Here is a 17,229-nt window from a genome sequence, read left to right as displayed (position 1 = left end):
ACCACCGGTCCACGGGGAAGTCCCGGGAGTCCCGACGGACGGACGGACGCTCGGCCCGCAGCCCCGAGCCAGGCCAGCCGGACAGCCAAGCCGGATCCGGAATCGGAGCCTGCTGCCTCCCCCTCCCACCCCGGACCCCTCCTCCTCCTCCTCCTCCTCGTCCTCCTTTCTCCTCCTCCTTCCCCCAGCTCCAGCTTCGCAGCTCCGATTCTCCGAGCCACCGCTTCCCCAGCTCCAGCCCAGATGCCGGCCCACTTGCTGCAGGAGGAGGTGAGCCGCCCCCCATCCCCCCCATCGCCATCCCCATCCCCCCATCCCCACCCCTCAGCTCCCCTCCGGGCTAGGGAGGCCTTTGGCCGTTCAGAAGGGTGGTTTTCGGCCGGCTCGGCCCCGGCCAGATTGGGCGACCGTTTCATCCCGGGGATTTGACATCAGATGTCTGGATTTGGAGGGGGGGGGGGAGGGAGGGTGTGTGAGAGTGTGTGTGTGTGTGTGTGTGTGTGTCCCTCCCCCAGCCCCTGACGCCGCAGTGTCGGAAAATGGGGGAAAGCCCCCCGCCCCCATTTTGGGGAGCTCCGCAGCTGAGGCAGAGCGTGCAGTCTCCGGGAGATCAAAGGGAGAAGGGCCTTGGGCCCTCGCCCCCCACCATCCCCCCCTCACACATTCGCAGGAACAAGATGACGCCCACCATCCCCCGATCCCCCTCCAGGGGTCCAGGATGGCCCCATCCCTTTCTGGAAGGGCATCCCTCCTCCCGTTAGCTCCGGGCCTCCACCCATCCACCCACCCCCACCCCGTCTTCCCCAGCAGTGAGACCGTGGGGCCCAGCCGGCCCATCCGAGGGGACCCCCCCACCCCGGGGCAGGGAACCCCCCCACCAGGACCGGCCTCCACGTGGCGTAGCTGATTGTTCTCTCTCACACCCTCCACCCTCTCTCCCCCTCCCCAACACCCCTCAGCTCTCCAAAGCCTACATAAGCAGCACCACCACCACCACCACCATCATGACGCCCTCCCCCAGGGCGATGCAGAATGGAGGGGCCCTAGTGGAGAAGGTCCCCCCGCATCGCCAGGAAGAGATCTGCACCGGCCGGGGGATGAGGGACGACGACGTGTTCGACGGCACCTACCGGGAGAAAGCGGGGCCGAAGCCCAAGGTGATCTACGTCTGGAGAAATATCATCCTGATGAGCCTGCTGCACCTGGGAGCCCTGTACGGCATCGCGCTGATTCCCTCCGCCCATCTGTACACCCTGCTCTGGGGTAAGCCGAGGGGCCCGCTCCCCCCCACCCCCCGCGACCCTCCCGCCAGCCAGCGACGGGGCAGACGGGGCCGGGCTCGGATTCTGGCCTTCAAAATGGTCATTTGATAACCTTCCCTCCCCACCCCCCCCCTCGCTTCCTCCGTGGCGTGGCCGAGTGGTGGGTCGAAAGCACAGTGGCATCTAGGGATCGAAGCCGAAGTGGCCCCTCGTTTCGTCCCGGTGGGAGTTGCTGGCTTTTTTCTAGCCCCCCGCCGAAGAGCTGGTGGGACCTAGGGGTGGTCCCAGATGAGCCCCGCGCCCTTGGGGGCGGGCGAGAGGGAATGGTGCGGGAGCAGGGGACTTCCCGGATCGAGACTAAAACGCCCCTTCGGGGAGGGGGGCAGGCCTCCTCCAGGCGGGGCTATTGATTCGCGTACTTTAGCTTGGCGTGGAAATGTCGAGTCCCCTCCCGGGGGGGAGCATCTGAAAAGCCACCGCGTCAGCCGCGGTCTTGTGGATGCGGTGGATCTGCGGAACGGGCTAGCGGGGACTGGAGGCCCAGAATAGATGCGCCGGTCGTTGGGGGTGTGAATCTGGCCCTAATCAAAACACCCGTTCCGTCCTTCCTTCCTTCCCTTCTTCTCGGTCCTCCGTCGGGTCTCCCCTCCTCTCCCCTTCCCCAGCCGCTGAGCCGGATTGATTACCCCCAGCCAGGCTGGGGGTCGCGCTAGGGGCTCTTGGCTGTGATTGTCCCCAACCTCTCGAGCTCCCGTAGGGGTCGGGAAACAAGGCTAGACGGGCCCTCGATCGGTTTTAGAGATTGGGGAAGGGGAGGGGCAGCTGTTCCCCAGACCCGGTTCTGTGAAGTTTATGTCCCTGGATGACTTCCTCTCTCCTGTCCTTCCTTAATCATAGTGGTGTTCATTAAGTGCTGACTGTCTGTAAGTACTAAACACTAGGGTAGTTACAAGGTGATAGAGAAGTAGCGTGGAAAGAGCAGGAGCCTGGGAGTCAGAGACCCCAGGTCCAGACACCGGCTCGGCCGTTTATAATAATGATAACGTTGGTGTTTGTTAAGCGCTTACTATGTGCAGAGCACTGTTCTAGGTGCTGTGGTAGATACAGGGTAATCAAGTTGTCCCACGTGAGGCTCACAGTCTTCATCCCCGTTTTACGGATGAGGGAACTGAGGCACAGAGAAGTGAAGTGACTTGCCCACAGTCACACAGCTGACAAGTGGCAGAGCCGGGATTCAAACCCCTGACCTCTGACTCCCAAGCCCGGGCTCTTTCCACTGAGCCAGGCTATCTGCTGTGGGACATTTGGCAAGTCACTTCGCTTCTCTGTGCCTGTTACCACATCTTTAAAGTGGGGATTAAGACAGTGAGTCCATGTGGGACATGGACTGTGTCCAACCTGATTAGCTTGTTTCTCCTTCAGCGCACGGTACAAAGCCTGGCACATAGTTAGCACTTAACAAATTCCATTTAAAAAAAAAAAAGCAGGTCGGACACAGTCCCCGTCTCACATGGGGCTCGCTGTGTCTAAGAGGGGAGGAGAATGGGTATTGTTCCCCTATTTTACAGATGAGGAGACTGAGGTACAGGGAAGTTAAATGACTTGCCCAAGGTCACACAGCCGGCAAGAGGCCGGGCTGGGATTAGAACCCAGGTTCTCTGATTCCCAGGCCCGTGCCCTTTCTGCTAGGCCATGCCCTTTCTCTCCCTCTCTTCCCCAACCCCCTGCCCTGTTTAGAAGGACTGGGCTGGGTCAAGAGAGTGAGGGAGAGATTAAGGAAGGTTTTGGGTGTTTTTTTTCTGCGCAGTCCGCATCGCATGGGTACAGCAGAATTATGCCTCCCAGAAGCACCTCCCCACATGGCTCCTGACAGACTGAAAATGAAACAGGTTTAGAGGAGGGGATTTTCACGGAGGATCCCGAATCCTTTGATGTCGGCTTCTCCTCATCCCCCCCCCCCGTTAGATCCTGAGGAATTTTAATCGAAACTTTTCTACCGTTCGACCTTCCCCTCTCCCCAGGGTCCTGAGGCCTCATCTGGGCCCCCTGGGGTCGGTCGTCACTGGAGGCTGTCCCGGGACAGGGCCGGGACACCGTGCTAGAGGGAGCAGCCACTCCCTGCCTGGCAAGAGTGCACCAGGCCCCGAGCCAGCCCAGCAACAAAGGGCTGTGTCAGGGATGCGCCGAGCCTCCCCCAGCACAGCCCTGCTGCTGGCCTGGATGCCCCCTGACAGCCCTAACTCTCCAGGGTGCCGTGTGGTCAGCCCCAGACGATGGCCCGGGCCAAATTGTGGAAAAGGGACTGGCCTTGAGCCAAGCGTGGGTGGCCTAGACACCCCGGTTTCTAGCCTCCATAGGTCGAGGGGGACCGAGGGGGACTTTTGAGCAACTGGGCATGTGCAAGGGACAGCAAACATGTCAGGAGTCTCTGGAGGTTTGGGACTCGGGCGCTCACAGGGACAACGAGGTCTGCCCTCCACCTGATGCCTGCCCGGTCCCCCTTCACTGGGAAGGGGGTCAGGGCCGGCTGGGCCTTGGTCCATTTCTAGCCCCCACTCTTGAGATTCAGTTCAGGCTTGGGCCGGGTCGGGTGGTGCCAGACTGGGCTGGAATCCAGTTTTTTTGGCCCAGCCAGAGCTCTTGCTGCCTTCCTGGGCCCTGGGAAAAGAGTGAATGGCCACTAAAGCCTTGGCTCATATGTGTGTGTGTGTGAGAGAGAGAGAGAGAGAGAGAGAGAGAATGTGGTTCAGTGGAGAGTCGGGGAAACAACAACAACCTGGTTCAGAAAACTCCCAAGGCCAGATCGAGTGGGACAGTGGGCCTGCCTCTCTGTGCAGATGAAGGGGAAGAACAAGGAGGCTACCAAGGTCGGGCTTACTTCCTTATCATCTCCTCTGGTCACCCAGAGCCAGCAGGGAGAATTGGAGCTTGGCCTATCAGTGAGGGCCCCAGGGTTGGCTTGGAGCTCCAGCGCAACCCCAGAAGTGGGGTCTGTCTGCAGACCAGGCCTCTATCTGCAGGAGGCAGTTGCTCAACTAAAGCAACTCCTCAGGCCTCCTGAAGGCCATTGAGCCATTGCCATCCTGGACTAGAGGGATGCTTCCCTCTGCCTCTGGGCCTCAGTTTTCCCAGCTGTAAAATGGGGAGAAGGGAACTCGGCACTCAGGAAACGGTGGTTAGAAGAGGCCGAGCCGACTGCGGGGCAAGGTTAGGAAACGCCGCGGGATTTTCATCGGGAAGGACAGAACTGGAGGAAAAAGGCTGAAACTGCAGGGGGATCAGGTGTGACCCAAGGAAGAATTTCTAGACCATCAAGGGTGTTCTGGCTGGAATGGATTCCTAAGGAGGAATCGTCCTGCCCAGAGATCTTTAAAACAGGACACGTTCCCCCCGGGATGGGTTTCTGCCGGAAGGTGGAGGGATGGACAGCGTGCTCTCTCAAGACCCCTTTGAGGCTTAGGCTCCCAGTCTGGTCTCGGGAGACAGGGCTGGCTGGCTGGGCAGGATCTTGCCCCTGCTAAGCGCCAGCTAGGCTTCGCCCAAGGCCGGCCCGGGCTCCAACAAAGCCGCTCCAAGCAGCATTCCTCTCGACCCCATCCTCCCCCACCCCCAGCCGGCCGGAGCCGACAGGGCGATCCGTGTGTGGCTATTGTGTCCTCTTGGCTGCACCTCCTAGCTCACAGAGCCAGTGGCCGGCACATTGTGCCTCCCTCCTTTAAGCTTAGGGGCCTGAGAACGGCACAGAAAGTTCTGAAGATGGGAACAGACCACAGCAGCCTGTCCTCGTACTCAAGGCCCCGGGGGCCACTAACAAAGGTTTTCTTATGCAGTCGACGTCCCCAGTGTAATACGGGTACCTCCGGGTGGCTCCGGTGTGGTTAGGGCACTACTTGTTTTGTTTTGCTGTCTGGTCTCCCCCTTTTAGACTGTGAGCCCGTTGTTGGTCAGGGATCTCTGTCTTTGGCCGAATTGTACATTCCAAGCGCTTAGTACAGTGCTCTGCAAACAGTAAGCGCTCAATAAATTGAACAAATGAACTATAGCAGATAGTTTGATGCCCAGGAGAGAGGCTCAGTGCAAGGGAAGGTAGCCGGGTGGCCAGAGAGCTCAGGTTTCCCACCTTCCACCTACCTAGAACCCTGCCAACCTCGTCCTTGCCCTGTCCCCTCCTTAAGAGCTCCCCTAATCAGCAGCCTCGGTCTTGCCCCCCAGGCTTCTCAGCCGCGGCCCTGTTTTGCTAACAGGTGCCTAAGCTTCCCCGGCTGCCTTTGCTGATGCCTTTAGCGGGGCCTTGAAACTGTAGCTCTCCAGGGCACAGCTGAGCTCTAATGTCGGACTAGAAGGATGGATGATATTCAATGCCTTCGGTAACTGCGCTGCTCGTCTTTTTCCCCATTTTCGCCCCACGGTTTGAGAGCTGAATTCCCCAGGTCTGTGCCTCCCGATCCCCTCTGGGATCGTCTTCTGGGCCACCTGATCTGCTGAGGCCTTTAGACCCAGCTCCTTTCTAGGCCATTAGCCATCTCCGTCCGTCCCCGCCGTCTCCGAAATGATTCTCGACTTGATAGCCAGTTAGGTGATCATTAAAAGAGGGCCCCTGGTCTGGGAGTCGGGGATCCCGGGTTCTTCTATTCCCCGCTCACCCCCTGACTCACGATAAGAACGTGAGCAAGTCACTGACTCGTTCTGTGACTCAATTACCTTGGCCGTCCAATTGCAGGGACAGGAAGGGGCAGCAGGAGGAGGCCCGTGGTGTGGCGTTGGGCCTCTTTCGGTGTTTAGCTTGCCGGCACCTCTGTCAGGCAAGGCCCTCTGGCCAAACCTCCGAGACCTCAGCAGGGCTCTCTCGGCAGCTGGGGAGCTCTACCCTGTTGGCTAATCTTTCCGAGTGCTAGTGGGAATTCCTAGGAACCTGCTGAAATCTCTTCTATTCCCTGGTCCTATTGGAATTCTCTGGCAGGGTGCCCCTGGGATTGAGTGGGGTTGGAATGCCTCTCTAAGGCTACCTCGAGCAGAACGAGGCTTCTTTCAGGACGAGCCAAGAGTCCCGAAAGGGGATCGGAGAGCTCGGACTTGTGGGTGGAATTGTTCCCGGTGAGGGGATAGGCCAGTGTGGGCATGTTGCAGTTGGGTAGAGTGGTGGGGTCCTTGTGGGAGACAGAGTATCTCAGCCAGACCTTGGCTACTGGGAGCCCATTGGCTCTGACGGTCTCCCCTGGCATTCTGGAACGAAACACCAAATAGCAACCGATTGAGTCGGAGGTGCCCGCCCCTTCTCCGGCCAAGGTCTCCGCCTCTGCCTCCACGGGCTGCCCGGCGGGGCTCTGGAGAGCACAGTGTCACTTTCCCACTGACGCCTTGGCTCGCCGAGCAGACGATTTGTGCTTGGCATCTGCTGTACCCCGAGGTGTCCAGCTCCAATCTGCGGGCCAACGGGGGGAGCGGTGGGATGTCTGGGTGACACGCCGAGAGCGCCGAGCCGCTCCCGCCACTGCCTGGATCTGTTCTTGGCCTCGGGGGCGGTGGGCTGGGGACAGACCAGGGTAATAAGACTGCACGAATGCCGTAGACTGCTCTGTGTGGGTAACTGTGGGTGTGTGAGTGTGTGTGCACATGTGACTGTGGGTGTGTGGTGCAGTCCTGTTTGCAGGAGGTTTGGAAAGATTGGGGAATGAGTGGATTTGACTCCAGTCACCAGCTAAGCAGGGGCTGTGTGCTCCTTCTTGCTACTCTTCAGAGCTTCCTGGACTGTCGGGCTCCAATGTCATGTTCCCAGACCATGCCGCCTTCCCACAGCTCCCTGTTCTTTACGGGCCCTATTTCCTCATCCCTCTCAAAGTGCCCGAGGTAGGCAGGGAGCAGGTTGGGAACTGCTGCTTGCTCACGGGTCAACTGAGACAACAAGGCAAAAGGGACCCCCATCAAGGTAAGACAAAGGCAGAAGCAAAACCTCGGAATCCCTACTCTCTGACCTGCAGTTTGTGCATCTGAGCACACCGTTTCTAACCCATAGAGGATGTGCCTGCCACCAGCTCTGATCTCTGCGGGCAGAATAATTGTCTCTATGGCATCAGTTAAGCACTTACTCCATGCCAAACAAACCCTGTACTAGGTACGGGCGTGCGGACAAGATAATAATCATAATGTTGGTATTTGTTAAGCGCTTACTATGTGCCGAGCACTGTTCTAAGCGCTGGTTTCAGGCCGGACACGGCCCCCGATCCACACGAGGCTCACAGTCTAAGTAGGACTGATAGGTCTTGAACCCCCATTTCACAGATGAAGAAACCGAGACCCAAAAAAGCGAAATGACTTGGCTGAGGTCACACACCAGGGCCAGGATTAGAACCCAGGGCCTCTGAATCCCAGGCCTGCGCTTTTTCCACGAGGCCACGTTGCAGGAATCTGACCGTCCCCCACTGTTGTCCTTCTGCAGTGATCGCATTCTATAGCGTCAGCGCCCTGGGGATCACGGCAGGAGCGCATCGCCTCTGGAGCCACAGGACCTACAAAGCCAGGCTGCCTCTGAGGATCTTTCTGACCTTTGCCAACACTATGGCATTTCAGGTAAGCCAACGCAAAATCTCATCTTTCCGCCTCATCAACCCAACAGCCACCCCAAGAGCACCAAACTATTTTTTGCCCATCTCTATCACGTCTGTCCGTATGGGTGCTTGGCCGTACACTCATTTATTGTATTTCACCCTAGCGTACCTGTTGGACTTCCAATAGCTGGTCCTTGTTCTTCCCACTGTTCCCATTCTTTGTAATTATTTTGTCCCATCTCATCCAGGAGTCTTGCGAGAGCCTGGCGGGCAGGGCACCGTCTCTTGTTTCTGGGGTACTTTCTGAAATGCGTAGAACGACGTGTGACACGCGGTAGGTGCTCGCTAAGTGCCGTTCCACCCTCAGTGGTATTAATCATAGCATTTATTGAGCACCCATTGAGTGCAGTGAACTGATCCAAGAGCTCAAGAAACGACATGTTCCCTGCCCACGAGGAGCGTACCTTCTAATGGCGGAGAAGGACGTAAACGCATTTACAAATTGAGAAGTCGGAGTGAGGAAGTGAATGCATGGTGGAATAACAGATAGAAGTGCTCAGGATGAGTATCAATAAGGAGGTAGGAAACTGGATTTCTGCTCTCAGGGAACCAGTTTGAAGAGAAAAACAGCACCCTTGGTCTCCTGGGTGGGTTTTGGATTTCCCCATTCCATCCAGAGGGGCTTGAATTAGGAAATCAGGCCCGGAGGGTCGGGAGGCCAGTGAGTGAGTGAGATGTCCTGCAACTGGGGCTGGTTTGTGTGCTGTCCTGCTTGGAGGCAGGAGACTGGACTAGGTGTTAGTTGAAAAACCCTTGGGATTTGGGATTACCTGATCCCAGGAGCCTGGATTGGCAGGGCCTGTCACTCCACGATATGGCCCCGGGGCCAAACCCGTGGGAGTGTGTTCTCCTGGGCCCAAGAGCTAGTCCAGTTCCCTGATCATCCCTTGGCTGGCGGGACTCATCCCATTAACGTTTCTTTCCATCTCTTCCGCCCAAGTGCATTAGGCAGCACATTAGGCAAACGGGGCAGTAGTTTGCTTAATAAGGGAGAATGAGGATGATATGTTTGCTTGCTTGTTTGCTTTAGATAGCCGTTGAGGCTCTTGGAAGTAAAGGCCTGAATTTTAGGTGCCTGTAAATGTTTGTTCTCTTTCTCAATTCTGGTGAATCAGCGATTGGCCCAGCTGGTAGAGGGCCTCCGGGGAAAGGGGCCAGGGGCAGGGGCCGGGACCCACCCGAGTGATACACGCGGTCAAGCGCTCTGGTCGACTTCTGTCGGTTCAGCTCCGGGGAGGGAGTGTTCTTCCTGCAGCAGTGAGTTCTGGGATCTGGGGGGATGCAGGTCTGTGGGTGGGTGGGTGGGTGTGTGAGAGACCTCAATCAATCAGATTTATTGAGTACTCCTGTGTGCAGAGCACAGTACTAAACGCTTGAGAAGAGTACAGTCAGAGTTGGTAGACACTTTCACACCTCGTTGCTCGGGGGTTTGCCACTATGTTGATTGACCGTGTCATCCCTCTAGACTGTAAACTCGTTGCGGGCAGAGAATGTGTCTGCTTTTTGGTGTATTGTACTCTTCCGACTGCTTAGTACAGCAAGCGCTTAATAAATACTGCCTGAGCCGCTGCCATCTGCCTACCTCGGATTGCACCGTCCCGCCGTGCCATCGGTGGCAAGGCCACTCGGATGAGTTGCAGCAAGAGACGGAGAGAACCTAGGGAGGAGCCCTCACAAACAGGCCGCTGAGCCCCGAGCCCCGGGCCGAGGCCTGGCTTCTGATGGCTGATTTAATTTTGGGTCAGCAGGCAAGAAGTGTTCACCCACTTCACCCACTTTCCTCCTGGCTCCCACATGGCTCCCCTGCCTTCCGGGCATTTTCTCCGGGATGATTTCCGATGGCACATCAGGATGCGGGGCAGCGTGGTCAGGGCGGGGTCCACGAAGAAAGAGCGTTCTGCAATGGTTGGAAGGGTTCACCTGGAAGCCTCGGGCCGATTTGGAAATGTAACCTTGGCTCGCTAGGCCTTCTCATCAGATTGCACAAGTGGGATCACACCGGCAGCCTCCTGCCCACCACTCTCTCGATAGCTGGTCACCTCAGGGGGTCCGGATCGTATTCCAAGCAGCCTCCCCCGACCACCCATGGGCTGGCTGACCGTGGAAATGAGGCTGGGAAATATGGAACGTCCGGTTTCTCGGTCCTGAGTTCTCCCAGCACCCCGGTGTCTTACCATTGATTGGCAAGGGACGGTTTGCCAGTTATCTCTAGTTTAATTTACTGGGGCAACTTAGGTTATGCTGGGACTTGAAGGGCTGCCGGGTGATTTAGGCCCTCCGAGCTCTGCCTGGAGAAGATTCCACCTCTGTCTCTGGGCTACTAAGACGATCAGTGGTATTTATTGAGTGCTGACTGTACGCAGAGTGCTGTATTAAGCATTTGGGAAAGTACGGTATAATAGAGGTGGTAGACGTGTTCCCTGCCCCGCTGCTCCTTCAGCGTGGACTGAGTAGGTCCATATACCTGAGCTTTCTGGCACAGGAGAGCCACTGGCTGGCCTCTCTTCCCGGAAAACGTCACTTTTCCTTGGATTCTGGAGGCCGGGCTTTGGAGGCCAATGATGATGGTCTCTCGGGTCCTTGGGGACAAGGGGAAACCCCATGGTATCGCTTAGCGCGGTCGGGTCTGGACCTCGATCTTCTCTCACGCCGGCCCCCTCCCTTCCCGTGTGTTCTAGAATGACATCTACGAGTGGGCACGGGACCACCGGGTCCACCACAAGTTTTCGGAGACAGATGCCGACCCCCACAATGCCCGGCGTGGCTTTTTCTTCTCCCACGTGGGTTGGCTGTTGGTACGCAAGCACCCTGATGTCATCGAGAAGGGTCGTCTCCTGGATATGTCTGATTTGAAGGCCGACAAGCTGGTGATGTTCCAGAGGAGGTGAGAGGGGCCGGGATAAGGGTGACATTTGGGGAGGAGCTTCCAGAAGGGCCTGATGGGCGACGGGAGGGAGGATGACCTCTCTGGTTGGGGGCCAGGGACTTACACATCGCAGGTGGACCGCTTTCATGCTAGACCACCCCAATTCCTCGATCAAAGATGGGCCTCTCCCGGGGCCCAGAGCTGAGGAAGCAATGGATGAAGACAGGGGACTTAGGATAAGAAAGGGGCAGCCCCCCAAGGGAGAAGAGCGGGTTAGTGCCTCTCGGTCTGAAAGAGGAGGAAAGGAGATCTGGGACTCCTTGAAAAGATCGAAAGAGGAAATCAAGCAAAGAGAGACACCCCTCCTCCCGCCACCCAGGGAAAGAGGCCTGCGCAACTAGGGAGATAAAGAGATCCAGGAACAGAAGGGAGGATAAAGCAATGCCACCGACACTGGGCAACCCCATTCCTGTTGAGGATCTCTTTCCGTCGGTCTTCCCTGCAGCACTGCCTAATTTCCCTCATCCTCCCCCTTGCTTGGGGTTGGAATTGCCCTTCCCACCCAACCCTCTTCAAAATGCGAGTGCCACCCCTGAAGCCCCATCCACAGGTCGCTACAAGCGCCCTTTTGATCGGTTCCTCCCGCTCCCCCAACTCACTCTCCACGCCCTTCGTCTCTCCAGGTACTACAAGCCCGCTGTGCTATTTATGTGCTTCATCATGCCCACTTTGGTACCCTGGTATTTCTGGGATGAAAGTCTGAAACACAGCTTCTTCGTCGCTTCTCTCCTGCGCTACGCCTGTGTGCTCAATGCCACTTGGCTGGTCAACAGTGCCGCCCATCTCTATGGCAGCCGCCCTTACGATAAGAACATCAATCCCCGAGAGAACATCTTGGTCTCCCTGGGAGCCATAGGTAAGTCCCTGGGCCCCAGAACGGAAGCAGAGCTGGGAGTCTAATGGTTAGAACACTGGGCGGGGCGTCGGGAGCGCCGGGAAGTCAGGGAGGACCTGTTCTTTTCCGTCCATCGTTGTGACTCAGTTTTCTCATCTGTGGGATGGGCCCTCCCTTACGTTCTTAGGTTCTTTTGGGGGTAGGGGATGGTGGGGGAGGTGGAGAGGCAGAATTGACCATTCGATCCCTTTAGGAATGTTCAAACATTAACACCCCCAAGAGGGAAGTTGTGGAGCCTCTCACCCTGGGTGCCCTGGATGGTTTAGTTGCTCTCCTGCCTGAAGGCGGGCGACTGGAACAGGTGACTTCTAAAGGTCCCTTTCTGCTCTGAAATTCGCTGATTTACCCCCTACGTCAACTCAGCAACCTCGACGCTAGCAGAATCCCAGCTGAAACACAGCATAGCCAAGATGCAGAACAAGGACTCCTGTGTCTCACTGGAACAATGTGGAGGGGGTGTGGGCTGCCAGAATGTGGTGACTACTATTTACTATTTATTGAGCACCAGTCACGTGTCAGGTGTTCCTTGGGACCCGGAATCAATCCCGACCCCTTAAATCAAGAGTCATTTTCTCTCTTTCTCGTTCCCCTCCAGTTCCCAGTCCTCTGCATTTAGGCAGCTCTAGTGACTGCTGTTAAAAAACATTCTTCACTCCAGTTTCCACCCCCAGCCACCACCTCCTCCTGCTCCTCCTCCTTTTGACTTCTCCATGCGCTGTGTCTGCCCACTGCCTCCAGCCCAATCTGATTCCTGTCCTCCTCACCATCCCAACGTCACCCTCCCCAAGAGCTTTTCTTAGCCAAATCCAGTAATCTCTCCCTCCCCTTCCAGGGCCTTGGCTCTCCCTCATCTTTCTTTCACTTGGTATCATTCTGTCTCTTAGGCCTTTGCTGGGGAACCTTATTTCTCTTCTCTCCTCATTTCTTTTTACATCTGAACCACTGCTGGATTCCTCCAACTTGTGCTTCCATAAGGTCTCTAAAAGCTAGCCCTTTCTCCTTGTCCATGCTTCATTCGTCTCAGATCTCGGATGTTGCCACCTCCTCCTTGTTGGCCTTGCTGTGCATCTCCTCTCTCCTACTCAGACCTCCCCAAATCCCCCACCTCTGCGGATGCAGTGGCCACGTCTGCTTTTCTATAAATCCCCCTGCTCGTCGACTCCTTCCCATCTATCTATCGTCCAGGTTCCCAGGTTTCTTTCGCTTTGCCTCCGTCACCTCGTCCTTCTTTCGGGTCTCTCTGATTTGGTCTTCCCTTTTTAATGTCTTCACTGGCCCCTCCCCCACTTTCTCTTTTGTGTTCCACCCCATGCCCGAAGAGTCCAGCCCCCTTGTTGCACCCCAATGAAATGCCACCCTCCCCACATAATCCTCTTCATTCATTCAGTCACATTTATTGAGTGCTTAGTATGTGCAGAGCACTATACTAAGCGCTTGGAATGTACAGTTCGGCAGCAGATAGAGTGTCACAGATTTACCTGTCGAAATTAGACTTTTAGCTGCTGGGGAGCTAGGAAAAGAGAAGCAGCAGAGGCTAGTGGAAAGACCATGAGTCTGGGAACCAGAGGACCTGAATTCTAGTCCCGCCTCTGCCAAGCGCTTGCTGTGTGGCCTTGGGCAAGTCATTTAACTTTTCTGTGCCTCGGTTTCCTCACCTGTTAAAATGGGGATTCAATACTTGTTCTCCCTCCTACTTAGACTGCAAGCCCCATGTGGACAGGGACTGTAGTCAACCTGATTAACTTGTATCTTCCCCAGCGCTTAGAACAGTGCTCAAACAGAGAAAGTGCTTACCAAATACAGTAATAATAATGAGGTGTTTTCATTCATTCAGTTGTATTTATTGAGCACTTACTATGTGCAGAGCACTGTACTGAACGCTTGGAATGTACAACTAGCATTGGAGAAACTTTTGTTCAGATTAATGATGGTGCATCAGGTCAGTCGGGCCCGGAGCTATCCCTAGTCAGTCCCACGCAGTTCACACTGAAGATAAGCCGGTTTTAGAGAGGTGGTGTGAACCTTGTGATCTCCAGGCAGAGAGTTATTTACTTGGTTGGACTTCCGTCCCTCACCTGTCATTATTGTTATTAGAACTGTTTCTTTAGTGCTGCTATCGGCAAGGGATATTACAACCACTTTTATTGGTTATACTTCACTCCAGCCTGCGATGTAGGTCAGTATTGTTATCCCAAGTAAATGGAGAAACTGAGACCCAGAGCCAGAGGGCGACTTGGGCCAGAGTTACCCGAGGAGTCACCGAAAGTGCCGGTCAGGACTCGTAGCCCTTTAGGGGTTAGCCTGTATCAGAACACCACTTCAGAACAACCCCCGGGGATGAACTGCTTCTCCTTCCAGTGGAGACAGCTGATGTTCTGCTGTTGGGTTGTGTCTCAGAGAAGCCTCGTTTGGCTTCTTCAAGGTCCCACAGTGAAACGGAGGCTGAGGCAGCAGCCTGGCCCAGTGGAAAGAGCCCGGGCCCGGGAGTCAGAGGACCTGGGTGCTCCTCCCATCCCCGCCGCTCGCCTGCTGTGTGACCTTGGGCAAGTCACTTCACTTCTCTGGGCCTCGGTTTCCTCACTTCTAAAGTAGGGATTCGAGCCCTAGTCTCCCTCCCACTTAGGCTGTGAATCCCCTGTAGGATGTGGCTACCCCAGCACTTAGCCCCTAGTAACAAATCTCATGCAGATGATTACTAGGCAGAGGTAGTTTGTGGAGAAACTCAGGGCCTTAACCCCAACCTCCTTCCTCATGACCCCGTGCTGTTGTTTCTTCAATTAGAGCTCCACTGGGCCACCTCCCAGCCCTTGGGCAGTGTGGTGAGGGGTGTTTCCTTTGTGCCTGGGAGAGGAAGAGCTGGGACACGAAGATTTAGGTCTTTCCACGGGAGAGCCCCGGCCTTGTTCGTACCCCAACCTCTCGGGCCACATCATCGCTGGATTGTTCCCCCCGGGCACCTTCCACAGCTTCGAGGGTGATCTGAAAGAGATCCGGTTCAGGCCCTGCAGAAGGCTAGAAATCGCCTTAGTTGAGACAGGGAAATCCCCTCTGAGAAGGGTCTGCTCGCGCTCCAGGGACTGGTTCAGGACCTCCCTCGGAGGTTTCACCGGCTGTGCCCTCTAGAATGCCTGGGATTGCCCCATTCACCTCTCCCAGGGCTTCTGTGGACAGGAAGGGATTCTCTCAGCCCCTTAAAGGACTGTGGATCAGAGAAAGTCAGCCAGGGTCACCCCAGCACCCACAAAAATCCTCCGTCGGGGGTGCAGAGACCCCGCAGAGCTGCCCTAAGGGCTCACCCGACGGGGCTCAGGCCCTGAATTTTAGTCGGCTCCCTCCGCCCACCAGCCAGCCGGTGTGGGTGGAAGGTCATCCAGGAAGTGGCGTGTTGGTGCACTTTCCCGAGGAGCTGGGATAAGCCATTCCCATAGCCCTGGAATTTCCCAACCCCAACGCCCTATCAAGTGACAATCTCCCATCACCACCATGCTCTCCCCGCAAGACTCTGTCTCCTCCACCTCACACCCGGGGCCTCCGGGTGCCCGGCGGAAAGCGACCCGCCCGCCCGCGGCCCTCCAGAGCCATTTCCCTAAACTCCCCGCGGGGTGCCGGGGAGAGGGGGGGGGAACGGCGGACGGCTCCCGGGAACGGCAGCGCCCTCGGGGCCGGGCCCCCGCGCTCACCGGCCCCTCTCTTCCCCCGCGTCTCGTTTCAGGCGAGGGCTTTCACAACTACCACCACACGTTTCCGTACGACTACTCCACCAGTGAATACCGCTGGCACATCAACATCACCACCTTCTTCATTGACTTCATGTGCTTCCTCGGCTTGGCCTACGACCGCAAAAAGGTGTCCAAGGAGGTCATTCTGGCCAGGTGCTCGCGAACTGGTGACGGGAGCCACAAGAGTGGCTGAGTTCTCTGGCCGAAACCTCTCCTTTCCCCAGAGCCGGCTGGGCAAAGGTTTAACGTTCTGTTTTATTAACTACTGAATAATGCTACCAGGATGCTAAAGATGATGATTTTAACCCATTCCAGCAAAGTATTCTTTTTTTAAAAAACACACACGAAAGAAACAAATGTATTTAAAGCCGACAACTCTGCCTTTCCCGTGCTAAGCTCTGACCCGTTCGTTCCTTTCGGCTATTCTTGATCTCTCTGTCTCTCGCGTTTTTTCCGCGTCCCTTTTTTCCTCCTCTCCTGCATAGTTCTCTCTGCTTCTCTTCACCCTCACCGCTCAGAGGCAAGCAGCTGGTAGACCGTCATCCGAGCCCCTGCCAGCTCTCTGCAGTGTCGTGTCAGTGGCCTTTGCCCCGGTGACTCTCTTCCCTTGGGCTCTCCCGAGCTTCCAAGGCTGGAGACTCAAGGCAGTAACAAGCCAAAGCCACTCTCACAGGTGCCTAGCCCGGAAGGGAAAGCACCCGTGTCCCCTGCCGTCCACCCTTCCTTCCCGTCGGCTGGAATGGATGTGACGTTTCCCCCCCCCCCCCCCCCCCCCCACCGGCGCGGGGACTCTCTCAAAGCATGTAGATTGGGGAGGGGACATGGTGTGCATGCCGTGGGGGAGGGTGGGAAGTGGGGTTGGGGTTGGGGGGGGACAGATAGAGGGTAGGGGAACCCAAAAGAAGAGCTGGTGGAGGCTCTTGCCGACTTCCTTGCGAGGCGGGATGAGGCTGAGGTCTTGTCGTCCGGCCTCGACCCTCAGCCTCCACCAAGCAATCCAGCTGCGCCCCCACCACAGCTTGCTCATTCCTTGCTCGTGACCCGGGGTGGGAGGCGGCTAGGGAGCTCGGGGCGGCTGGGACTCCCCCAGACTGAGCACGGAGCCTCCTGCAAGATTCGGTGTTGAGAAAGTTCAAACGGGAAGTCTTTGGGGAGAGAAAGGAGAAGCCTTTAGGCTCCAGCAATGTCGGATTGGCCTAGAGAAAAAGTTTAAGGAGATGGAGGGAGGGCCTCCAAGACTATAAAAGAGAGCCTGATCCCTTGTAACTAGGGATTGGAGAAGGTTCAAGGAGGAGGGATTAGAAAAGCCTCCGTTGCACACACGTATGTGTGTGTGTGTGCGTGCGTGCGTGTGCCTGACCTCGACACTGATGACTGATGATTTGGCCGAACAGAATGGCAGTGGCCGTGCCAAGGTGGAGTGAATAGCTCTTTAGAAGTGGAAAGAGAGCAGAGGTGAAAGTGGGAGGCAGGAGGGTTCCAGGAGCAGAGGAAGGTGTCGGGGGTGGAGAATGGGTCTCCCGCAGATCTCCAGGTTTCAAAGTATTCACTAAGCAGGTTACTCTGGGTTCCATTTTGAATGTGGTTGATAGACACAAGTCAAGTAGGCAACCAGGCCAGAGTCCAGATGGGTTTCCCTCCCCGTGCCGAGGTTTCGGATTCCCTTTACGGTAGGCTGCTCTGGGGCCTGTGAAATGGAAACTTGAACGTGGCTAGAACCCCGGGCCCCCTCCAGTCCCCCAACACCGACCCTGTGTCGTTCCCCCCCCACCCCCCCGTAGAGGAATAGCTGCCAGAAGTCGCTACCGCTGGGAGGCCAGGA

General features: G+C 56.5%; 1 protein-coding gene across 1 annotated transcript; it reads left to right on the top strand.

Moving 5' to 3' along the window:
- Window positions 1-15: 15 nt before the first annotated feature.
- On the top strand, window positions 16-15,718 carry SCD (stearoyl-CoA desaturase). Its single transcript, XM_029080496.2, has 6 exons — window positions 16-270; window positions 960-1,263; window positions 7,699-7,829; window positions 10,546-10,751; window positions 11,417-11,649; window positions 15,401-15,718. Exons 1-6 carry the CDS (start codon window positions 244-246, stop codon window positions 15,598-15,600), a joined length of 1,101 nt encoding a protein of 366 aa, XP_028936329.1. The 5' UTR covers window positions 16-243; the 3' UTR covers window positions 15,601-15,718.
- The last annotated feature ends 1,511 nt before the right edge of the window (window positions 15,719-17,229 follow it).

The sequence above is a fragment of the Ornithorhynchus anatinus genome, chromosome 16, assembly GCF_004115215.2.
Source record: "Ornithorhynchus anatinus isolate Pmale09 chromosome 16, mOrnAna1.pri.v4, whole genome shotgun sequence".
Classification (NCBI taxonomy): Eukaryota; Metazoa; Chordata; class Mammalia; order Monotremata; family Ornithorhynchidae; genus Ornithorhynchus; species Ornithorhynchus anatinus.
The sequence above is the reverse complement of the archived record's forward strand: the minus strand, read 5'-3'. Positions and strand labels throughout refer to the sequence as shown.